This window comes from Elephantulus edwardii, unplaced genomic scaffold (genome assembly GCF_000299155.1).
Source record: "Elephantulus edwardii isolate Elephantulus edwardi_28Jun2011 unplaced genomic scaffold, EleEdw1.0 scaffold00049, whole genome shotgun sequence".
In the NCBI taxonomy this organism is placed as follows: Eukaryota; Metazoa; Chordata; class Mammalia; order Macroscelidea; family Macroscelididae; genus Elephantulus; species Elephantulus edwardii.
Window position 1 is genome coordinate 16,225,272 of NW_006399799.1, and position 25,176 is coordinate 16,250,447.

Sequence of the window (25,176 nt, forward strand, 5' to 3'; positions counted from 1 at the left end):
AAGTGGCCCAGCTTTCCACAGTGGAAGCAATTCTGACCTCCTTTATTACCTTTGGGTGGCACTGTGTATGAGTAAGACTTCCTTGTCCTGACACAGGCCCTAAACTGGCAGCAATAGCTGCCCCAATAATTTTAGCCATTCTCGGTCTTTTAAAAGAATTATTTTAAAATGTCAGTTCTCTTTTTTTTGTAGCAGAGAAATACAATAGTGTGTTCAATAATTTATTTTCAGGCATAAAAATATCATACCATAGAGAAGTATTATAAAGCACAGGAAGTAAAATGAAAAATGAATTGAAGGGTGAAAAAAGAACAATGTAAAATTTCTGCTTGTTCAAAAAGCTTGTGGTTTCACCTTTACCCATCCTCACCCCACCGCTTGTCCCCCATCCTTGAGTTCCCATACATGTTTTACTAGTTCTCCTATTTTTACAATGATGGGCTTGTGTGGTATTTGTCCTTATGAGACTGAGTTAGTTCGCTCAGCATAATGCTCTCTAGCCTCTCCCAAGTTACACAGTATTGCACAGTTTGGTGGGCGGAGGAAGGCCAGGGAGGAAATGGGAAGGATCTGGGTGAAAAGACAGGGTTATGATGGGCAAGGTACAATGATGATTAATTGTATAAAACATAATGCATGAGAATGAGTGTATGAAACACAATGTGAATGGATAGCGTGAAGCATATTGTATAGAAACTTTGTAAGCAAACTAATAATTTTTTTTAAAAAGCTTATTCATATATTTTTTTAAATGGACCATGAAAAAACAAATCCGTGGCTGTTGATTATAATTCACAGTTACCCTGTAGGACAAAATAGACTGCTCCACAACATTATCAAAGGCTGTAAATCTTACATAAACAGGTTATTTCATCATTACCTCCAGGAGCAGGTTGATGAATTTGAACTTTTGACTTTTAGTTATTAGACAAGTGCAGCTGGAGTGTTCTTTGTAGGCAAAAATGTTGAGGCTTCACCTCACATACTTTGGACATGTTGCTAGTAGGGACTATTTCTTGGAGAAGGACATAATGCTGGGAGGGTGGAGGGTTGGCAAAGGAGAGGAAGACACAGGTGGATGGATTGACACAGTGACTGCCACAATTGGCTCTTGTGTGTCAGAAAGTGTGAGGATGGTGCAGAACAGAACACAGTTCAGATATTTTGTTCATAGGGTCCCTATGAGTCGTACTCAACAACACTTAACAAGTGCTTAATCAGAGCTCCTTAAATGTCCATACCACTATTGTAATGCTAGTTTATTTTAAAATAATACTTATCCCATGTCTTCTGCAAAGTTTTAGGATGAAACCGAATGAGGCGATGTTTGAGAGTATTGACTCGATGGTCACAGTTGTAGATTAGGGTGTTGAACAAGGATACTAAGAGTTGAGCTATGCAAGAGCTCAAATTATGAAAGATCTTTAGTGCTAGGTTAAGAAATTAGGATTTATCATGGGGAAGAGGAGTGTATTATCAAGAATAAGGTAGTGAGAACATTGTTTTAGGAAGGTTATTCTAGTAGTGGGGACAGAGTTACCAGGTGGATTTGCTGCAATAGTCCGACGAGTTCTCCCCAAAGGGAGCTTTTATTTCCTTCTGAACCTCTGCAATGTTCAGGGTTAAAACGTGCCCTGCTGTGCTTGGGATATTCACATAACTGTCACTAGTTGGCAGCAGTGATCCAAAGGACTAGCAGCTTTAGTTACAGAGTTGTGAGTGGGTATGATCATCTAATGGAAAATTAGGAGGGCATTCTGTGTGGAAGGAAGCTCAAAGGCCCAGAGAGTGAAAGGCATATGTAGAGGTTAGAGGACAAAGCAGATCAATGGCTGGAGGATATATTGTTTTGAATGGGATGGGAAACAGTGGTGAGAGATGAAGGTGCTTCTGAGAGTTTGATCCTGACAAAAAAAATGGTCTTCACCTTTTGTGCTAAGGAAGTTGGACAGTATCCTGAGGGGAAGGGGGAACCAGGCATAGTTTTTAAGTGATAGGCATGATCAAACTTACATTTTAGAAAGATCACCAAGACTGTAATGTAAATGGAGACCAGGAATAGAGAGAATAATTAGGAGGCCTGAAATGATCATGAGTGACCTACATTAAAGCAGGCAACTGAATGGATAAGAAGAGGTCAATTTTGTAGGAAATATAAGAAAGCAAGCCTCAGAATCCTTGCCTCTCCTGGAGAGGGTGAAACCAGGCTGCTCCTTGGAGGCAAGGATTCTGAGCCTTCGTCTGACATATTCTGGGCATTTTGCAAGGAAGTACCAGTCCTTGGAAAGAGACATCATGCTTGGAAGGGTGGATGCACAGAGCAAGAGAGAGAGACCCTCAATGAGATTTAATATCTGGGGTAAGGAGGGTAGGTGTGTCAGAGACAATAAGGTTGGCACAGGACAGGGCAGGTTTTGGGGCTATTGTACATAGAATCACCATGAGTTGCAAACGACTTGACGGCACATAACAAAAGAAGAAAGAAAGATCTCTAATCAAAAGCTTAGAAGTTGAAGTTCACCCAGAGATACCTCAGAAGAAAAAGTGATCTACTCAAACAAACAAATAAATCAACCATGCCTTATGAAAACATAATTTTACTCTCATTATGAGGATCTCCACAAGTCAGAACAGATTTGAGAGTAACTGGTAACTAATAGGATAAGAAATAAAACAAAACAAAAAAGCGCTTGTTCACCATTGCGCAGGTGGAGTCAATTCTGAACCATGACATCTTCAATATCTTCATGTGTGTAGAACGTGCCTTAACTTTCAATGGCTGATTTTTTTCAGAAGCAGATAGCCAGGTCTTTCATCGGAAACACCTCACCTCTTTGTAAACTCTCACATTGCTATCCTTTTGGGATTAGCAGCCAACTGTGTAACTGTTTGTACCAGGGATTCCAGGTACATGAGAAAAGAAATCACAGAAAAGTAGTTTTCTTTTTCCTTTAAATTCTTTATTGTGGTAAGCATATACAAGACAAAATGTTTTTCAGAGGTACAATCCTAAAAAAGTTCTAACAGAAGGAAATCAATACGGGCTGTCCCCAGGTTACTCACATCTGTCGTACTTCTGATTTATGGACAATTTGTACTTGCTCCTTAATGTTATGTACAATTGCCCTCACTTTGAAATGACTGAACCAACTCCTACAGGAAGTAAATTCTTCCTCAATCACCTTCACCTTCACGTACTGCACATGCTTTAACCACTGAAAAGGCTTGCCAATTCAATCTGAAGACATAGGTAGGAACGGATCTCCTTAGTAGCCCTGGAAACTGCCTGTATTCTTTCCCTATTATTAACACACATTCTGAATTCTTAATTCTAGCCCATGTACTTTCAGCAATTCTGACCAATCTGTGGTGAGAACTGGGGACAAAGGAAATGACCTAGCACCTATTCCAGCAGTTGCCTCCCCAAATCTGGTGGAAAAATGGTCAGTTCCTGTGCTGTGTGGAAAGCTGCTCGGATGGAGGAAATAAGCCGCGCTGTGGACTCCAGGAGCTCTGGTGGTTCAGTGTGCTGCCAAATGTAAGGCCAGAGGTTGGAACCCACCACAGCATCTCCTCTAAGATTTAACTGTCTCGGAAGACGATGGTGTGTGACTGGGTCCTAATGGTCTCTTCGGCAGTCGTTTTTTGGGCAAAGTCCAAAGGGAGTCCAGACTCTCTTTCCAAAGAAAGGAGCGTTTAGAGGCTAGGATTTCAGATGAAGAATCTCACAAAACAGCCAATTGTTCTTAACTACACCGATGGGGGAAAATGGGGTCCTAGGAAGCAGCCCTTTTACTATTTACCCTTAGTCAGAAACAGTAGACGTCACCGTAAACGCCACAGGTATCCAAGGTGAGCTACATTCCCCCAGGATGTCCGGCCCTAAAGAAGTGAGCTCCTCCCTCTGCTGGCAGTGTTTCTCGGAACCCCGAGATCGGGATCGCTGCGCCTCTAAGGTGAGCCCAGGGACCGCCACTGAGAGGCAGCCAGGCTGTGATTGGTGGAGGCTTCATCAGTCGCTGGACTTAGTGCACACTGATTGGTGTAGACGCCACACAGTCCCGCCTTTAGTACGGGCTGACAGTCTAGTCAAGCCTGGGCACCGCCGTCGGTCCCAGCCAGGACCTCCTCTCGTTGAGACTTGGAGACGCTGGACAGTCGCCTCCAGCAATTACAGCGTCAATCTTGTACATTCATGGTGAATTGAGGATCCCAAGGTGGGGAAAAAAGCACCTGAGGACCGGAAGCTGTATCCTAGAGCATTGTGGGGCACGGTTAGGGGCGGGCCCAGGATGAGCCCAGCGTTTAGTGCGAGGAGACAACAAAGTTAAAGGTTCACGGGCCATTTTTTTCACCCAGACTTAAAAAGCTAGACCAGGGCCCAAAGAGGCAGGGCTGCAAGTGCAGCCTGATGGTCTTTTTCCAGGCATGCCCTCTACTTTGCAAACATCCTTGTGCTGTGGCCCTAACATTAAATCTAGGGCCCTGGGGCCATTTATCTTTTGCCCTCAGGTGTCTCTCTCCCATTGTTGTCTTCCACACCTTAGCTATTATCTGACCCTGGTCCCTGACTCCATTCTCTTCATTGTCCTCAGAGATTGTTCCACAGGGTTGCTGCTCACTAGAAGCCTTTAGAGGGACACCAGATAAGCTTCCTGCATTCCACTCAGCCTCTCACCTGGCCATCACTGCTCCTAGGGTCATGAAACCCTGCTGACTATAGCTTGAGGTGGGAATGGGAAATTCAAATAAGTTCTTTGCATGCATTGATAATACATTTAAAACTCGCTGCCACTGAGTGGATTCTGACTCTTAAGTGACACTAGCACAGAAATGCCCAAAGCATTTCTGAGGTGGTAAAATCAGCAAGGAAACAGACTGCTCTTTCTCTAGAAGAGTGGCTGGTAGGTTTGAACCCGACATACAGGTGGCAGTTCACTGCTTAGTCCAGTGCACCACCTTCATGGCTTGAAATTCAGGGAGAGGAGGGGAATCTAAGTCATTAGAGAGGGTGCAAGCTGGAGATAGAGAAGCATTTCTAAAAAGCCAAATGGGAGAAGGCAGCTTGACAGCTCCCTGGGTCTAGATGAACAAGTTTCTTCTCTTTGGGGGTGGTGTAGGAACTGTGAGATAAAAATTGCTCAAAGCGTGGTTTTTATGATGCATTTGCTGCTCTTAAGACTTTAGGCACATGACCTCTGGGTCAGATATGGATATGCAAGCCCTGGAGAACATAGTCTAATTGTCCTATAGGGTTTCCAAGATGGATCGTTATCCTTAAGGAAGCAAGTCTGCCAACTATTGTCTAGAGGAGCAGTTGGCTGATGGGTTTAAACTGCTGGCATTATGGTAGCAGCCAAGCCCTTAAGCATGGGCTGTCAGAGCTCCCTAAATGTAGTACCTACTTTATTTACATTTGAAACAATACCTACCTACCTATCAAGACCTGAGCCATCAAGTTTTGCACATGGCCATCATTTAACACCAGCTAGCATGTTTATGTTTAGAAGGAAAATGGTAATGCCTTGAAGGCCTTGGTAATAGACTACAAGGATATTTGAATAACAGAAGGCACTGGCCAGAGAGTGGAAGGGACTATTTTGAGTTAATAAAGGCTACATAAAGCCACTGAAGTAGTTACAACACACTTACTGCTCCCACTCCCATCCAGATCCTTTTACCTTTAACCACATTTCAAAACCATATTTCTAAAAACCAGCCTTTATATTTGTTTAGGTAAGTTACAGAGGGAGTGAGGTGGAATATTTGTAAGTTGGTTTGTCCAGATATACTATAACTTAGTGTCTGTATTTAATATTGACAACAAAAAAATAATATATATATGTATATATAAATATCCTCCATCTATACATAGCAGGGCAGGAGTATCCATGTCTTCTTGAGTAGTGAGTTCTCAGCCTCCCACAGCACTCCTCTCATGCGATCATCTAGCCTCAGTGCAAAGGAGATTAGAACCTGGCAGCCCACTCTGGCCCTTCCCCTCTCCTCCCTGCACTCCAGTTCTTCCAACTGGTCTCAGGCAAGGAAAGATTAATTTGAGTGGTTGGGTAGGAAGAGATGGGAATGGATGAATCCTAGTGGAGCCTGATCCCTGGGGCAGAGGGATCCAGGCTAGCAGAGGGAGTAACCATTGCCACTTCCTGGGGTAGGAACCTCAGTAGTTCATATTTCTATTAGCATGTTCTTGGTCTTAGGTCCAGCCCTACAAATTAGCTTGGTGAAGAAGGCATGTGTCTGAGGAGGACCTGGTCTCCACCCTCAGTACAGAACCATTCAGAGTGGAGCCAGAGCTGTGGGTATAGGAGACTCTGGCTGATAAAAAAATAATAATAATAAAATCAGTAATAAAAAAACCTTATAAAACCTGTTGCTTAACTGAATAGATTGAGCAACAGTTTTGCTTTTGTTAAAATCCTGGAGCCATTAAAGTCTTGAGTAATATCCAGTGTATTCTTCTGGACATCATTGCTGGCTGAAGAAGGGAGCCCCAGGCCCGGCCAGCTCTGGTGACATCTGTCAGTGTGGAAGTTTCGTCCAGCTGCTCATGCTCTGAGGGATCCTTGAGGCGGCTGGAAGCAGGCCGGGCTGGTGGTGTTGGGGCCTCACACTTGGGAATCAGCTCCCAGGGGGTGGAACAGCTCCTCAGGTGTCTTGTCACTTTGACTGGCTCCCCCCTGACGGAATCCAGAAGCAATCTCATCAAAGGTCCGGCCTTTGGTTTCAGGAACTTTGAAGTAGGTGAAGATAAAGAACAGGACTAGAAGCACAGTGAAGATAATGAAGACGTAGGGGCCACAGAGTTGCTGAAAAATAGACGTATACTTGGTTAGATTTCTGGCTGTACATGCTGGCTGTAGCACCCTGGATAAGTCACTTCTGTACCTTTGACTGGAAAAAGGGAACCCCCTACTACAACCCAGGGGTGCTGTGATGGTTACACGAAACTCACTACACCTGGCATGCAATGGGCATCCTCACAATTTGAGAGCAGGTCCCCACTACAAAGCAGGAATAGGACACAATGCAAAACTGAGGGAAAGAATTCTGGAGTTGAGATTAGGGCCTTTAGCTATGTGACTCTGGGATTCTGAGACTTAATATCCTCCTTAGCATGAATCATAGCAAGAACAGCTAGGAGAGCACTTTGCACAGCACACATCAAAAGCACATTTCTGAAAACCAGCCATTCCTATCTGGTTAGGTAAGTTGCAGAGGCAGTAAAGTGATATGTTTACAAGCTGGTCTAAATATATTCTAACTTAGTGTCTGTATTTAATACCTACAAAGCTTATCTATATCTAACAGGGCATGAGTGAGGGAGAGACAATGGGGGTATACTTACCTCCACATACTGGAAGCACATGCCTACAATGAAATTTGAAGTCCAGTTGGAGAAGCCAGCAACAGCAAAAGCAGCTGGGCGAGGACCCTGGCTGAAGAGTTCGGCCACAATGAACCATGGTATGGGGCCAGGGCCCACTTCAAAGAAGGCCACAAAGCCAAAGATGGCCACAATGCTCAGATAGGACATCCAGGGCAGTTGCTCCTGTAGCAGATAAGGGAGAGAGGGAGAATTAGATTACACTAAGGGCTCTGGACGGGATGGCAGGAGGTTTGGGGCTGATTCTGGTTTTGCTGTGTGTCCCAGGTACCTTGTTTCTAATTCCTCACTTAGAATGATTTCAGAACTGCAGAGTGGTTGTGTCTCCCTTGGAATGGTAACATGCTGTGTGTTGGGGTGCGGGCAGGGGATGCAAAGAAGAGGCCTCTGGGGTTCTCTGTTAATGCAGTGCAGAATGAGACCCAGGCATGAGAGTGGATGTATGCTGGAAGGTCTGTAACATGGCCAGCTCAGGGCCTGCATGAGGTAGGCATCAGGCACTTGGTCCTGGGGAACGGGCTTTGATTCAAGTCCCAGAGGTGCCACTCATTTCGAGCAGAGCATCCTGGCCATCACTGGCCCATCAAGCCTTGGCTTAATTGTAATACTAGAATAACAGTGTTTTCTTCATCCCGAGTTTGGATGACTGGCGTTTGTATAAGAATGAAGTGTTTGGTACCGGCTACCAGTTGTTAGTCACGGGATTGTGGTCAGCAGAGCTAAAGTTTAATTTCTCGCTCCATCCTTTACTTAACACATTACTAAACTGTTTGTAGGATTCTCTGCATATGAAATAGGAATGATGGGAACTGCACACAGACTGTGAAAACTAGGTGGGACAGGGTGTGTTTCTATGCTTCAGTGATTTTTCTGAAGAATAACTGCTTCAAAAATTAGTTGAAGTTTCTCTTCCCTGGGAAGAAGGAAGACCATAGCTGACATCCAAGCAGATATATGCACACCCATGTTTATTGCAGCTTTGTTCACAATAGCAAGGAGTTGGAAACAACCTAAGTGCCCATCAACAAACGAATGGCTAGAGAAGCTGTGGTATATTCGCACAATGGAATACTATGCTGCATTAAAAAACAAGGAACTCATGCAATATTATTCAAAATGGTTGACTCTGGAGAACATTATGCTGAGTGAAATATCCCAGTCACAAAAGGACAAATATTACATGATGCCACTGTTGTAGAATGGGACTGTCCTTGGGGTTGGGGAGAGACTGAGTAAGATGGGTTCAATAATGTATACTGCACTGAAACAGAGGAGGGAGAGAACCGTTTAAAAGAGAGATATAACTGGGTATTTCTGTCATCACAGGAGACTAGAGCGAGGGCTACATGGTGGAGGGGACCTGGGGGAGGGTTTGTAAAACAATGAAAGAATCTTTTCTTTTACTTTTCCATAATTTTTGGACTCATGTACTTATAACTTGTTAGTCAAATTTGTGTCTTCTAGGTTGCAACACCCCCATGATACATCTTCAAGGATATGTACATGTACAGCCAAGCACAATCAATAAGAGTGCATCTAAATTCCAAAATCAATCTCCATAATATTCTATGTGTTTCCTACTGCCAAAGGGGCCCTTTAGAGTAGTGAGAGAAGATCTTCACCCTGAAACCCACAGCATCCCTTTTCAGCAGTAAGTAGCTAAGAGAATACGCCATCCCCTTTTCCTTATGACTCAGGGTGAAGTCTCTCTCAGGGAGGAGTGATAGGGAATGGCAAAGGACACACTGACAAAGAAGATTAATCAGAACTGGCTTTGACAAGCACTATGGCATTTGGACAAGAACAAACTGGGAGGAGGGTAGAGAGAATAGTGCAACAATGAATGAGTGGAAGCCCAAAATCTCTGTAAATGTTTATGAAAATTAATAAAATATAATTATAGAAAAAAAAAAGTTTCATGTAAGTCTGAGGAGGAGTAGAAGGTAAAGTCCAACCTTGAGGTAGGGAGGACCTAGAGAGACAGCAGTTTTATCTCGGCCTTTGGATGGTCAGGTTGGGCTGGGATCAAGGCAAGTGTAGGGATCTGAAGTCCCACATGAACTGTCTGTCACCCTGCTGCAGACTTCCCTTCCAGAGGCAACAACTCACCAGAAGTGCCAGCGCAATGGTCATGAGCACAGCACAGCTCGCCATGCCAGCCAGGCCAATGAGGTGCAGGGTCCGTCGGCCGGCTCGCTCCACCACAAAGAGCTGTGGGCAGACAGAGTGTCAGCACCAGGCCCTTGCCCAGCACCCTTCCAAATCCTCCACCCTCAAGCTGGCCTTTGGTGCTTGACTTAGGGGCCAGCCAGATCGAGGTGAGGGGATGAGAGCTGGCCCCAAAGGATTAGAGACCTGAGTGTCCTGGCTGTGACCTTAGGAAATCATTTCACCCCTGTGCGCACCAGTGACCTCAGCTGTGTGATATGAGCAATGAATTTCACATGGTGCTTTGAAGATGAAATGAGATGACATTTATAGAGCCAGGGACAATGAAGCTTGGCTCCTGGCAAGTGAAACCTTGAGGCCACAAGCCATACCCTGATGGCAAACAAAAGACTTACCGAGACAACGGTGAAGGCCGTGTTGACAATGCCGGAGCCTATGGTGGCGTACACAGGCTGCTGCACACCTGCCTTCTCAAAGATGCTTGTGGAGTAATAGAAGACCTACCAGACAGAAAAGTCATTACAGCTCGGCTGGCTACTGGGGCCTCCCCACTACCTCTGTACCAGTGGGACACAGAACACATAAAAAACAAAACTGAAATGCTGCTCAGGCAAGTGGATGCAGCACCAGTAACCCCACTGCCTTGTGGGTTGTGCTTTTAAAGGGCACTGCCTTCTTTGACAGAGGCTTTCTTGTTTTAAGTCTGGGGTTTGGTCATAGCATACACTTTGACCTATGGTTTGGCCCGGGGCCACAGGAAACGGTGGGTGGGGACACTCACAGCATTGATGCCTGACAGCTGCTGGGACAGCTGCAGCACCACGGCAATAAGGATGGGCTGGCGGTAGGCGGCTGAGCGAAACAGCTCCAGGATGGTGACCTTCTTCTCTCGCATCATCTGCCGGCTCTCTTCCTTCATCTCCTGCAGGTCCCGGGTCACGTCGGCTGTCCCTCGAAGCTTCTTCAGCACTGAGGGAGCCGGAGGGAAGGTGGGAGTGGCTCAGAGTGGGAAGAGTGGCCCAGAGTGGGCTCAGAAGCAGGGTAGGGCAGGACCCGGCCGTACCACTCTTGGCCCGGTTCTCCTCATTGCGGTTGATGAGCAGGAAGCGGGGGCTCTCGGGGCAGAAGGGCAGCAGGATGCACTGGAGCAGGGCTGGGATGAAGATGACACTCAGCAACAGGGGCCACAGGTCTTCATTGCCCATAATGGAGTCCAGGCCGAACACCTAAGGGGAAAAAAGCAAGGATGTTGGGAGTGACTTTGGGGTTCCAGCCCGAACCCCCACTTCCTTGTCCAACCACCCACAGTGGCCTCTGCTTTGGGTCAGGCTCTTTGCACAGTGCTACAGCTGCTGCTTTAGAGGAAAATCTCACATTCTGCAGGCAGGAGCTGCTGCTCTGCCACAGCAGGGTAAAGGGTTTGAGTCTGGGGAGGAGGGCACTGTGTACAGGGAGGGCTGGAGAGCTGATGGGCAGCCTGGTCACTATGGCCAGATCCACAAGTAAGGAAGGGAAAGGACACAAAGCTGAGTGGGCTGGAGTGAGATGGTTCAAGCCATCTGGACCTGCTCTTGAGCTAAGGAGGTTGGCAGATTTGTGAGTGAGCTGTCTGCTGGGGCCTGGGTGTGGGCCTGGGCCATGTCCTTCTTTGCAGGGTTGTAAGAGGCTGATCCTACCAGCAGCTCCAAGGAAGAAAGCAAGATGAAACATTTGCTTCTGTAAGGATTTACAGCCATGCAAACATTATCAGGCAGTTGTACTCTTGTCACAGGATTGCTGTGAATCGGGGTCAACTTGATAGAACTGGATTCAGTGGTTTAGGAGACTGCCTAGGAGGCCTACACTGGGGGAGCTCTGACGGTATTGAACACAGAACCGAGAGTCAATGAAGCTGTAAATGGAACAGTGGTGGTGAGCAGACCAGGGGCCACTTACCTGGGCAATGAGGATGCCGACGACGATTCCCAGCTGGTGCAGGGTGCCCAAGGCCCCTCGGAGGGCCGTGGGTGACACCTCCCCCACATACATGGGCACAAAACCCGTGGTCAGGCCACAGTACACCCCAATGATGAAGCGGCCCAGGATCAACATCTCAAAAGAGTTGCCCAGTTTCGAGAAGCCCATGAGCACCGCAGACAGGAAGGCCAACAGGTTTATCATCAGCATCGAATTCCGCCTGGGGAAGGGGACACAGGTCAGGTCGGGCAAACTCCCTGCCTCCCAACCCAACTGGGATTCCCTGGTCAGGACGGCACCTTCTCCCCACAGATGAGGGCTCCCAAGAGGGGGCAGAGCCAGGACCCCGTCTGCTCACCGGCCAAAGCGGTTAACAAAAAGGCCCACTGAAAAGGAGCCGATCATGCCTCCCACGGAGAAGATGGCTACAGAGAGGGACCAGAGCGTGGTGAGTGTAGCGGGCAAGATGGGTTCGCCATAGCGGTGCATCCATGTCCTGTTGTAGAACTCCTCGATCACCTGCAGGGGAGGAAACAGTCTGGGTGAGCAAGCCCGAGGCCAGGAGGATCCCTCCAAGGTCATTCCACCATGGGATGTAGGAGAGGCTCCAGGGCTAGCTTAGCCATCTCACGGCATAATCTTCGCCATGTTCCCTCCCTGTTATATGGGCTTAGGTCCCCCAGTGAGAAACTATGGGTTGGACTCCCCTCTGGGAGCTGTGTCAGTCCTCACACTTCCCCTGAAGCATGGATTCACATGCCTGATGGGATTTGCTGCAAAATGTGATGGCAAAGTCCAGGGAAAGAACAGAGACAAGTAGAGGGGGGAAAGTGCTTCTTCTCCATCTGCCCCTTTCCTAATTTCACCCCAGCTCCCGCCTGATCCCCACACCCTTGCTGGAAGAAGTACAGCTGGACAGGTGGAGCCAGGTTCTATCATTCTGAAGCCCTGATAAGGGGAAGGCAAGCTACCTGAGTCTGAGAGTTTCATCTTGAAGAGGGCACAGTCTCCTCCCCTCTTGAGGTGCCCCGCTGGGAGGTAAACGGGAAGGCAAAGGACAAGGAAGTAGTTCCAGGAACTAGACACCTGTCCTAGCACAGCCCTGCCTCCACCCAGGGGAGGGCCTGGCCGCATCCCAAGTATGTGGCAGGCAGGCAGCACCGGTTTTGCCTGGATACACTCACTATAGACTTTTGGGCAGTGCAGACACATTGCGCCAGGGGACTAGGCAGACCCATCTAGCCACACACATAGCTAGGCACAAGCTCAAAGTACATAGAAACAGAGGTTCTTGTGTGCACATAGCATCACACCACGCTTATATTCAAGGCCTTCAGCCAGACCTAAACCTATGTGCCCCTCCCTTCTCCCTCACTACTTGTAGTCCAACTACCCAGCCCCACATGTACGCTGCAAACATGCACACAGTGGTGTGCAGCCTCGCCAACCTCAGCAGCTATTGCTTGATTTTGCCCCTCACACTTCCCAGCCCTAGGTGGGCAGCAAAAGGAAGCTGTGGCTAGTCACATTTGCCAAGGGAGAAACTGAGACCCACAGTCCTCGGAATACTCATGGAATCTGCTGGACCTGGCCCCAAGGCACTTCCCTTCCTGTTGGAGTAGGCTATTGGCCTCTCCCCAGCCTGCCTTCCCTGGTGCCAGGATCTATGCCAAGTCCACAGACACCTGACAGAGGCCCAACTCCAGGGATGTAGGAAAGGATCTACTTGTTTGTCCTCATGGAAGTCAGGCAGTGCAGTGGGTCGGAACCTGTGCTCTGAATATGGACAGAACCAAATTCAGCTCCATCTGTGGGTTCAACAGCTCAAATCCAAGATGGTGGCATTTGCACATGGTAACTAGCAAGAACCTCTATTATTTTATGTATTTTCTATTAATTATCTATCTATCTATCTATCTATCTATCTATCTATCTATCTATCTATCTATTTATCTATCATCTATCCATACATAGTAACTAGCAATAGTGTTGCTGAGCTTTACCATGCCACATAGTGAGAATGCCTTAAGTTAATGAAAGAAAGTCAGGGGACCCCGAAAGTTAATCTGACCCAGATACTGCTTCAAACTCTGAGAAAATCTAATCAAGTCCCTACACTGTAATTTTTAAATCAAGGCTTCTACCCCAACACATCGGGGACTCTCATGGCCTAGTATATAAGGAGTTGGGCTGTCAACCCAAAGGCAGGTCATTCGAATCCACCATGGGAGAAAGACTGGCAATCTCCTCCCATGTAATTTACAACTTCTAAAAAGCTGCTAGAAAGTCAGCTATGAATCCATTGCCCCCACCATGTCAGCTTCAGCTGCACCTCCACTCAATGCCACTGTGGACATCGCTGGCCCTGCCTAGAAGGCACTATGACGCGCCCTGTTGAAAACTTTTGTGATCCAGCTCCAAGGTTCCCTCTTTGAGAAGCTTTTCTTGACTTCCAGGGCTCTGTCCTTCCTGAATGCAAGGAACCCAGGCAACATGAAACCAGGGCCTGTCTTAGAGCTGGGGCTAGGAGGTCCTGGTCAGGGAATGGAGGGGAATCTGTGAGTAAAGTGCATTGAGTTCTCTTCCTAGAAATTGCTTCTCTTGGAGGCAGAGTGAAGACAAACTTTAACAAAGCACAATGCTTGTGTTCTTTCTGAGATAAAACTGGCCTCAGAGGGGGATGGGGACAGTGACAGCCCATTTATCAGGCTATGCAGAGAACAAGCTGTCCAAGATAAGGGAATTGTCCAGATAAAGAAGGTTCACCCCTCAGAGGCCCAAACTTTTCTGACATCTGGGTGGGCACCTTCCTCCTTTCTGTCACTCTCATTTTGCTGGCCCAAGCAGCCAGTCCCTGGGGCTCACTGCGGGGCATGGAAAGGTATTTGTGCCTGTGCTGACTGGTCCCAGGCGGCTTTTGTATTTTGCATTCTTGTATTCCATAGTTCTCAGGGTGTATTCCATAGTTCTCAGGGTCTTCCCCTTTCCTCTGTAATACAGGTGCTTATGTCATACAGGCTCAGCACAGTTTTTAAAACGTGCCAAGAAACCAGCTGAGGGAACTTGTTAGAGTTTGAGGGATTGTTAGAGAAGAGTAAATAAAATAAGTGCTAAATGAAGTCTTGGAGATTTTCTACCTAAATGAGCTTAAGGGTGTAACACAGGGGCCAGTGTGCACACTTTCTTTTATGACATCGCAGGTTTAGCCTCTTTTCTCGGGACTTGGCTTGGGATACAGAGGCAGTTGATAAATGTCTTATCACAATTCCTTCCCAGTAAGTCAGTCCTATGTCTGTGGCAACACAATGCAGAGGGACTGAACCTTGTCCAAGACTAGGGCCTCATGGATTGATTCTGGTTGTAGGAAGGATGGGCAGCCAGGCCCCTTCACATGAACATTGGTCCCAGGCTCATCTCCTCCACCTCCAGCAGCAAAGACTGAGCAATGGGTTCCTGCCTTCCTATCTGGGGGGCTGAGATCTGTGGGAAGGAGCAGCTAAGCCTGGTGCTCTATTCCTACTGAGGAAGAAGGTTTTGAGATGTTCTTCCATTTAGTCTCTGCCCTCATGTGTCAACCCTAGAAGTAGCTGGAATGCCCATTGGAAAGAAGAGTTTACAACATGAGGATCTCACAGATCAAGTCTCCACCAGGTAAGGCAGCCTCCCCAGTCCTGGCTCAGGTTTATGAAGGCCAGCTATGAATTCTCCACAGCCTGGGAGTTAGCCTTAATTCTGCTAGCACCTCAATCACCAGGCTCTATCTATTCTGCCTCCCACTTCAATTCACTGCTCTACCTCGAAGCACCTGGCTCCTGCTCCTGACTCCTCCCACCCACCAAAGCCAGATTCCACTTCCCACCATGAATTCCTCCTCTGCACAAAATGCACCAGGCTCAGCCCATCTTCAGTTTCCTGCTTCCATGCTCCTCCCCCAATCTTCACAACCTCTTTGCCCCAGGGGTCTGTGCAAGTGCACGCATGATGGGGACAAACTCAACAGTCATGATGGCAATTGTTCTAGAGTTGAGAGGTATTTGGAGATCTCTTATCTAGTCCCCTCATTGAACCTGGGGGGCACGAGGCCCAGGGTGGTAAGGTGGGGGGGGGGTGTGGAGGACACTGAGCATCACCGCAGAGCTGAGAGCCTTTGGACCAGCTGGTTTCCAGTAAAAAGTAATTTCTCATCCCTCAGCCATTCTCTTGGAGTAGAGGAGGCTGCTCTCTCTGGCTCTTGGATCCTTGGGAAATCACCCCTCCCTCTGCCCATGCAGCTGTGGGTGAAGGACCACACGTCAGCCTGTCTGGGAGGAAGCACTTACTTCCTCTCTGTGCCCAGGCAGTGTCTGCAGCCAGGCCCTGTCTTGGGCCTGGGCGAGTGGCGGAGCGCATGCTCTAGCACATGGCGAGAGGTAATTAGCCATGACTCGTCACTGTGATTCTTGTGACCTTCAGGAGTGCATCAGGGACAGGGTTTTCCATTTTTAATTGCTAGAGGACAAAGCACTCCCCTAAGGAATTTACAGTGCAAGAAAGAATCTGAAGGTGACAGGGCCCTGCTGCAGGGAGTGTGGGGGTGAAGCTGTCTTCAGAGCCCTGCCTGGCTGTCCCCGCAGAAGGGCCAACAAGTCTGTGGAGTCCCAGTGTCTGGAGCTCCAGGGACAGATCTCAGCTCAGTGGAAAAGAGCTCCTCAGGCCCCAGAGAATAAGACTGCCTGCGTCCCTTCCCCCTTTGGGTAGTTCCCTCTCACTGAGGAGTGTGTAAGTCAAAGTGATCTAGAGTAAAGAGTGGCAAAAATTCTCTGTAAGAGGACAGATATAAAGTATTTTAAGGTCTGCAGGTCACTCGTGGACATTTTGGGATATTTACCTTGTTTTTATAAAAGCAATCCTTGAAAAATAGAAAAAAACGTTCTTAGCTCATGGGCTATTAAAAAAAAACCCACACACCAAAACAATAAATCCAGGCTGCAAGCCAGATTTAGCCTTCCTGCCAACCCTTGATCTAGAATTCTAGACCTATGTCAAGAGGCCCTTCTGGCAGAAACAGTTGTGTTTAGAGTCCCGGGCTGGTCTCATCCTTCCTGTGCCCCAAAAGGCCTACATCTCCTAGATCATTGCTGGCAGGGACCCCCTATTCAAGGCTCTCCTTTCTCTCTCGAGATGTTACTGTGGAAATGAAAGTGTTAAAACAACCAGCCAAAACGGTGAGCTCCAGGAAGGAGGAAAGAGTCCATTTGTCCAGTTTAGTCCCTCAGCTTGGCAGTGACCCCTGTTCTCTCCCTCCCCATCCCCCAACTCCCAGTCCAGAGCTGGATCTCCACAGCAACTCAGCCACACCCTGGGGCCAGCTGGGAGTTCAGAACCAGATGCTCCTGGTGGGGCCAGACTGACAGCCCTGGCTGCTGGGTCCCCTGGGCCTTCCCCTGGTGCCTGGCGGGAGAGTCCCAGGCAGCCAGATAAAGAGGAAAATTGGGCTCTAAGCCGGCAGCATCAGATCTGACCTCCCAGGCTGCTTCTCTGGACCAGCCCTGAACATGGCTTCTCTGCAAATCAAGGCCAGGCCTCTCTCTGCTCCTACCCTAACTAGCCTTCTCATTGGTCCCTGGTCTCCAGGGTCTCCCAGCAGCCAGAGAGCACTTTGTCTCACCATACCCACTCCTGCCTAAAGCCTTTCTTGGCTCCCACTGTCCTCACAGTAAAATGTCTCCTGCTTCCCACCCACACTATGACTCATACATCCTTCCTCTGCCAGACAAGATGACTCCTACTACCTGGACACGCCACCTCTGGGCTTCATGTGTGCCTTTCCTGTGGCCTTCTCCCTGGTGAGTTATTCATCAGTTTTCAAATTATGCACCATCTTCTAGAAATCTTCCTGATTGATAACTACCCCTTTCTCTACTGGAGTGGTTCTTGGCTCAGTGGGGGGAGTGGAGGAAGCTCACTTTCGGCACCATCTGAAAACATTTGGTTGTCATACTCAGAGTGCTTCTGGAAGCTAGATGTAAGTAGAGGCAGGGATACTGCTAAGCATCCTACAATGCACAGACCGTCTTTCACAACCAAAGAGTTACGCAGTACTTTCTCCTTCCCCTTCTCTGCTCTCACTGTGCCTGTCCACTTTCTGTCACAGGCCTCACATAGCTAACTACAGTATGTGGAGCTTCTCAGGTCTGATTTATCTGTGTCCCTGATGCCCAGCACAGGGCTGAGGGCAGAGATTTGCCACCAAATGCTAAACAAGCCATGAATGTAACTAAGGGGCTTAAGAGATGATTTGGGTATGATGGTGTAAGAGATTGTGCAACTGTGTGTGGGACTCTGTTGAGATACCTGTGCATGACCAAGCTTGACTCAGCATGGAAGTTGGAGTGAAGCGCAAGGGACCAGCAGTGTGGCGGCTCGAAGTGTGTGATAGGCTGACATGGTAGAACTGCCATTCCTTCCACGGTGGCCCAAACACAATCCCAGCTCTGCCACTTACTGGCTCTATGCTCTTGATTTAATTACTTAACGCCTCTGTACCCCAGGTTTTCTTATAAATGGAATTTTAGTGCTTGCCTAATGAGGTTATGATGAGAACCTGAATTACTATTTCTTTTGGTAGAAGACCATGCTCCTCCTTTGTCGAACAAGAAGAACTGAGCCAATTAGCCATCAGGCTCCTTCCAGTCCCGTCTATCTGGGTTCTGAGGATGTCTCATTCTCAGACACACAGGACATCGGCCCTTGGCCAGGAACTCAGTTTCTCAAAGGACATCAGTCATCCCTGTTGGTAACTCAGCCCATCTGGAGTTGGGGCTGGGCTTAAGGCAGTTCTGAGATCACCCTAGGATGGTGGTCAGGAGTCCATGTCTGTTCACCCCTTCTATGGCTGGGCTCGCTCACCCCCATTGCCTTATTTCCTCCAGAGAGACTCCTGGACAGGGTGTCGCCGTCACTCACATGCTGGGGTTGGGACCAGCACAGGGACAAGGAGCCCACCGCTTAGCCTCTCACTTTCTAGATGATCTCACCTGACCTCAGTTTCCTCACCTGAGGAGGCAGGTGGCCTAGACCTGCCTGCCTTGTAGGACTGCTTCAAGATAATTTGTGGGGAGGTATTTTGTAAACATTTAAGATAATGTTATGATTAATTAACCACTTCCAGGAGGAAGCCCTTTGGGGCCTGTTTTATTGGAGAGGCCAAGCTTCTATAATTAACAGCATTATTTGCATCCTAACCATTAGCTCTTTCCTACCCTAGAAGGAAGCCTGGTGGCAGAATGCATTAATTAAGTGTTGTCCTGCTAACTTGGCAGTTCTAATCCATCAGTTTCTGTGAAGGAGAAAGATGGGCAAGTGTCTTCCCATCAAGATTTATAGCCTCAGGGAGCTCTGATGGCCTAGTGGCAAAAAGCTGCGCTGTAATCCCGAAGGTGCACTGTTCGAATCCACCAGATGTTCTGCTGGAGGAGGAGGGGCAATCTCCTCCAGTGCCAGTCCAACCGACTTGACAGTACCCGAGAGAGAGAGAGAGAGAAAAAAAAGAATTATAGCCTCAAAAACACAATGAGGGGGTCACTGTGAGTTGGACTTGACCAGTGGGCATATGTTGGTTTTAACAATAAGTGGGGCAAAGTCTCTCCTCTAGACTAGGCAAACCACCATCAACAAGCAGTTTCTGTTCTAAGCACATTTCAGTGCAGGCAGTGAGCAATTGTACATCAGCAGAACGATTCATGCCACTATGTCTTTGCACAGACTAGTCCCATTGCCTGGGATACCTGGCCCTATTTCTCCATAGGGCAGACTCACCTTTCTAGGTCCACCAACTCCTCTAAAGCCTTTTCTATCTCCCATCATCCGACCTAAACAAATTAGTTCTTTCCTCTTTGCTCCATGTTATTGTTGTTAGGTGTCCCTGGGTTGAGTACGACTCATAGTGACTCTATGAACCCTATCCTGTGCCATCATTACCTTCTCTGCTACACCTGAGTCCATTGCTGCAGACAATGTCAATCATTTCATTGAGGGCCTTCTTCTCCGTCATTCTTACCCCTCTCCAAGCAGCATGGTCAAAGTATGTGAGATGAGGCTTTGCCATCCTTGCCTCCAGGGAGCACTCTGGCTATACCCTCTCTAAGACATATGTTTGTTCTTTTGACGGTCCATAGGACATTCACTACTCTTCTCCAACACCACAGCTCAAAGGCATAGTCTTCTGTCATCCTTATTCACTGTCCAGCTTTCAGACACATAGTGAGTTATTGAAATGACCATGGCCTGAATTAGGCACATCTTAGTCTTCAAGCTGACATCACTGATCACCCCTGAACTAGACACATCTTAGTCTTCAAGCTGACATCACTGATCACCCGACTGTTTGGACCAAGTGTGTTGACTGTGGATCCAAGTACGATGAAATAGTTGACGTTAATCTTTTCTCTTTCATTGGTCCAGTGGTGAGGATTTCTGTCTTCTTCAAGTTGAGATGTAAGCCATAGTCTTTGATCTTCTGTAACAAATGTTTCAAGTCCTCCCAACTTCAGCAAGCAAGATTGTGTCATTTGCATAAGGCAGGTTGTTGATGAATTGTCCTATGATCCTGATGCCAAATTCCTCTTCAGGGTCCAGCTTCTTGAATGATTTGCTCAGTGTACAGAATGAATAGGTATGGAGAAAGGATACAACCTGACATGCCCCTTGAAAACCTTCCATGAATAAACTCCAACTTTTTTACAGGCTGTACTTCTAGGCTCCTCTAGCTTTTGAGGACAAGGACAGGTCCAGCTCACCTTTGCTTCCTGAGGACAGCACCAACCCAGGCAAACCACATTTTGCACAAGCTCCATGAGGGTCAGGGTTTGCTTGTGTTGTTCACAGACTTATCATTACCAAGGAGCCCTGGTGGTGCAATGTTTAAGTGCTTGGCTGCTAACTAAAAGGTTGGTCAAAGTCACTAGCAGCTCCACAGGGGAAAAGACTAGTGATCCAAGAAAGATGACAACTGAGAAGACTCACTCTATGGGGCAGTTCTACTCAATCCTGTAGGGTCACCATGAGTTGGAATCAACTTTTCAGGGACAGACATCAAATCACTCCCCACTGTCTAGAACAATATGTAGCACGTTCACAATAGTGGTGCTCAGGAAGTCTGCTGCATGAAAGTGCTGGCAGCACTGAATCACTGTGTCATCCTCGGATGACGCCTTGAGTGCCTAGCCTACTAAGGCACGTTACCTTGCATGCCCTGCTACTAACATTGGCTCTGAACGGCATTTGGCTTTCTTACAACAGTGTCCACTTAGCCTCTCTTTCCATTTTTAATTTATAGCTTCTAATCTGCGTCTGGCTAGAAGAACTAAAGTCAGGCTTCTGAGAAGTGTCTGAAGTGCAAAAGTAAACAGACTGAAGGCCTGACTGCTCACCCCGGAAATGTCAGTAGATTCTAGTGTGTACACTTGGGTGCTATCAAGTCTGGTCAGTCTGTGGCTTCTCTATGCGAAGGCGGTGTCTAAAGGGACCTATGGATGGGGCCACAGTGTTCCTCAGCTGGACTCTCTGGTGCTGCCACACCCATAAGTCCTTTGAGAGTCTAGTCCTCCGCACCATCCGTTTTCACACCAATTCTAATAGATGAGAGGAGGCAGGAGTGGAGATCTTCATCCAATATTTAGCCATAGTACCTCCTGATCAAATCCAATCCCTTCTCCCCCTCTTTTTGTCTCCTTGAAAATCGTCTCCCATAATTTGCTTATCTCTCTCCTTCCTTAACTAACTTTAGTCTGTCTCTCTTCAACTCATTGCATTATATTTCTATCCATGTGGTTCCACATCCCACCTCTGCCAAGGTCCTACTATGTCCTCTGACTTTAGCAACATGGAGGAGACCTGTCTCATTCACTCTCTCAGGAATCTGACATTTCTTTACTTCATTCACCAACCCATGATTTACTGAGCGCCTATTACTATAAATAGGCACTGTTTTAAGGACTCCTGATGTGCCAACCTCTTTTGTGTATATGTTGGAGAAAGATGGGCAATCTCCTTCCATGCGATTTATGTTGTTGTTGTCGTGTGCCGTCGAATCACTCGCGACTCATAGTGACCCTATGCACAATAGCCCTACATCCTGCTCTGTCCTGTGCCTATCTTATTACCTCTGCTACACTACCCCATTACCCCAGTGATGGAATCAATCCATCTCATCGAGGGTCTTCCTCTCCTGTGTTGTCTCTCCAACCTCCCAAGCATGACATCTCTCTTCAAGGACTGGTCTTGCCTTGCAACATATAGCCTCTGAAAAGCTGATGGAGGGTCGACTATGAAGTTGGTTCCAACTCAACAGCAATAAGTTAAGTTGAAGAGTTTGGATTATGAAGCTTACTTTCTCCCTTTGCCTTGAAAAAATCTTTTCTCCTCATTCAGAGATCTAGCTAGTCTCCTACCTCAGACTTTCTTCTACCCAATAGAGAAGAAAGTTCTCTATAGAACATCTTCATCCACTCCTACCAAGCCTTTCCTCCAGGTGACCACTCACTCTAAGACCGTGGCACATGGCTCCTACACATCTCCAGCCTATCAGATGTCCTATCAGATGTCAATTCCTACACATCCCTCAGGTGACCTATTGGCTCTGAACAGCTGTTGCTCGTCGTAACTCACACCCCCTTCACTCTTGTCCTCACATGAAATGGATTACTAAATCCTGTCCATTCTTCCTTCTGTTGTTGGGTTTGCTTTGTTTTTAAATCTTGTATTGCAAGACCGCTTTCTCAGTAGTTTTCCTGTTTTGAGTCACACATTATCAGATCCATTTCCCCTCACCAAATGCCTAAATCATTTTCTCAAAATACAAATCTGATCATATCTGGCTACATCGATGGCTCCTTGTCATCTGCATGCTAAAGTCCACATTCGCTAGCTCAGGTTGGTCCTGATACACCCACTGTGACTGGGTCATGCTATTGATAGTGGCGTGTTTGGTAGATCAAACATATTCATACTCATCATATATGGGGCTGTGGCTTACTCACCTGTTGGCCTCCTCATCTTCTACGCCCACCACCCTAGTGACACACCAAGCTCTTCACCCTGTTCCAAAAGCCAGGCTCTTCTCTCCTGCGGGAATTCTGTTCTTGCCTTTGTGGCATCCCTTCCTTCTCTCCCTCGGGTTCTGTCTCTGGAAAACACCTTGATCCTGACCATGAATTCTGGCTTGGAGAGTCCTAGTGCTGTTCTTAACTCACCATTTAATCACTGTCAAAACCGACCCCATCCCATTGCTGTCAATTCCAACTCACATCAATGGGTTTCAGAGGTTGTAAATCTTTATGGGAAGAGACTACTCATCTTTCTCCTGTGAAGTTACTCACACTTCATCCTCTCCAGGAAGGTACCATTTTTACTAACAAGGCCCAGAGAAGTTAGTTACAAAGAGAGCCAGCCTGAGGTTGTAACACACGATGACACACGATATGTAACACACGATATGTAACACACGATGACACCAGTGCTCCCAGTCGCTGTAAAGATATCACTAATCCCAGGAGTTCTCTGCCTTGGATGCATAATAGAATCTCTTGGGGAGCTTTGAATAATTCAATATCCAAAGAGCATTTCAATGTGCAACCAAGGTGAAGGACACAAACTCCCTCAGAACCTAGCTCCTCCCCCTCTGTAAGCATCTTTACCTTTAAGAATTAATGAAGGAGCCAGCTCCAAGGGAGACTTATTGGCATGAGCTGTTCAGAGCACTTAGCAGAAGCAGGGCTTGGGATTGTTCCAGGCAAATGGCCCTCAGTCACCATTTCAGGCAAGTATGGAAAAGTCCCATCACCTCCGCTACAGCTTGAGTATGTATGACTCAGCAGGTCAGGCCTTCCTCCCCAATGCCAGGCGTGGCCCCCACAGCCACCCTCCGCCTATCTGGAGGAGGGCCAGCTCTGACTGTCATTGCCCAGCTCCCCTAAACAGGCCCTTGGTTCTTGGAAGCCAGGTATGCTCGCTCTCCGGCTGTGGACAGGGCTTTTACTCACACTTCATCCTCTCCAGGAAGGTACCATTTTTACTAACAAGGCCCAGAGAAGTTAGTTACCAAGAGAGCCAGCCTGAGGTTGTAGCAGCACCCAGGTTTGGCTTCTGGCTCCACCATTCACTAGCAGTGCAACTTTGGTCTGTCATCTACTGCATTTGCCTGAGTTCCGTTTCTGGGTCTATAAAATGGAAATCTCTGTCCAGCCTCATGAGCCTATGTAAAATGCCTGGCACAGAGGAGGGTGACCATTTCTCTGTGATCCCTTCTTTCTTTCCCTCTTCTCCGTAAAGCAAGTAGGCTCGGCTGGCGGGAATCACCAAGGTCCCTTCTCGTCCAGATGTTCAGGTGAACAAGTGAGGGCAGATCTAGGATGCGTTCTGCGGAGAAGGAAGTCAAGCATAGACCTCCACCCCTTTCAGTTCCCTGGGGCAAGGTGCCATCTTTGCTTTGATAGGCACAGGCTGCCAGAGAGGAGGTATTTTCACCCTAGAACGTGACGCCTCACAAGTGTGTTCCTGTCTAGATGGCTGTGAGCACAGGCTCCACGGCCACTAGACAGGCTCCATCCCTGCCCACTTGGAGGATCTGGGGAAGATTCTTCTCTCAGGACACTGTCTCTGCAAGATGGGAGTAGTGGTCATTACCTGGCTGCCTTACAGGGTGTCAGGGGGCACTGATTGATCAGCACCATGAAAATTCTTTGTAATGTCAATAAAGGATAGTGTGAAGGACAATGTATATGAATTTTGTAAGCAAACCAATATAAAATAAAAGTTAAGAAAAAATGAGAGAGTTCTTTGTAGGCCCCAGGACGCTTTGCAAGCACAACATCAATTTACCGAGCATTGCCTATTCAATGGGGTGGCTGTGTTGGGTAAGATCTATAAAGGTCGGACTGATCTATAAAGACTTGTGATTCTATGGGCCCTAATAATCTAGGATTCTTCAGTCCCAAGGCTCCGAGGCCAAAGGCCAAGTGACTCTGACTTGGTCAGAGCAAGAGAACTGGTTAGTGAGATAGACAGTGAGTTAATGTATGTGACAGGTGTCACCATTGGGGCTGTATGAGTCTGTGGTACGTGGCAGAGCACTCACCTTCTGGGGGGCATTGATGACTCCAGTATTGTAACCAAACTGTAGGGAGCCAAGCACTGCCCCTCCCACGGCCAGCATGAGACGACCCGTCAGCTTCTGCAGAGAAAAAACAAAACACAAGACTGTCAGAGGCATGTCTGGGCCCAGGTTACCACAGGGCAGAACCTGGACTGGCAGGTTCCCATGTGCAGATAGCTCGCCTGACTCTTGGCACCATGCCTGTACTTCTCCCAGGAAACCTGGCCACTCCTAAACTCAGGTGCCCGAACCAGCCCTGCTGACTGCTAGACACTGGACTTAATATATTCCTGGGGGAGAGGAAGTTTGTCTCCGTAGCCTGGTCTTGACGTGAAAGGGAAATGCTTAAGCGCTTTTGTGGTCTTACTCCTCTGGTGGGATCATGCTTGAGGTCCAGGTGGCTCAGCCCTTCGACTGTGAGGCCCCGGAGCCAAACCCTCCAAGTGATGAACTGCAGTCAGGCAAGTTATGTGTAGGAACATCACGGATGGGGAGAAGTGCCATGGACTTGTAACCA

General features: G+C 47.6%; 1 protein-coding gene across 2 annotated transcripts in view; it reads right to left on the minus strand.

The window, feature by feature from the left end:
• Positions 1-5,789: 5,789 nt before the first annotated feature.
• SLC2A1 (solute carrier family 2 (facilitated glucose transporter), member 1) overlaps positions 5,790-25,176 on the minus strand; it is a 31,827-nt gene continuing 12,440 nt past the window's right edge. Inside the window, exons 2-10 of one of the 2 annotated variants that reach the window (XM_006886536.1) lie at positions 24,642-24,737; positions 11,886-12,046; positions 11,507-11,747; positions 10,635-10,797; positions 10,353-10,540; positions 9,967-10,071; positions 9,512-9,613; positions 7,364-7,567; positions 5,790-6,824 (exon numbers count right to left, since the gene is read on the minus strand). In XM_006886536.1, coding sequence (XP_006886598.1) covers positions 6,624-6,824; positions 7,364-7,567; positions 9,512-9,613; positions 9,967-10,071; positions 10,353-10,540; positions 10,635-10,797; positions 11,507-11,747; positions 11,886-12,046; positions 24,642-24,737 — 1,461 coding nt within the window. In that variant the 3' untranslated portion in view covers positions 5,790-6,623. The remainder of the gene's footprint in view (positions 6,825-7,363; positions 7,568-9,511; positions 9,614-9,966; positions 10,072-10,352; positions 10,541-10,634; positions 10,798-11,506; positions 11,748-11,885; positions 12,047-24,641; positions 24,738-25,176) is intronic. The other variant, XM_006886537.1, reaches the window with a different exon arrangement.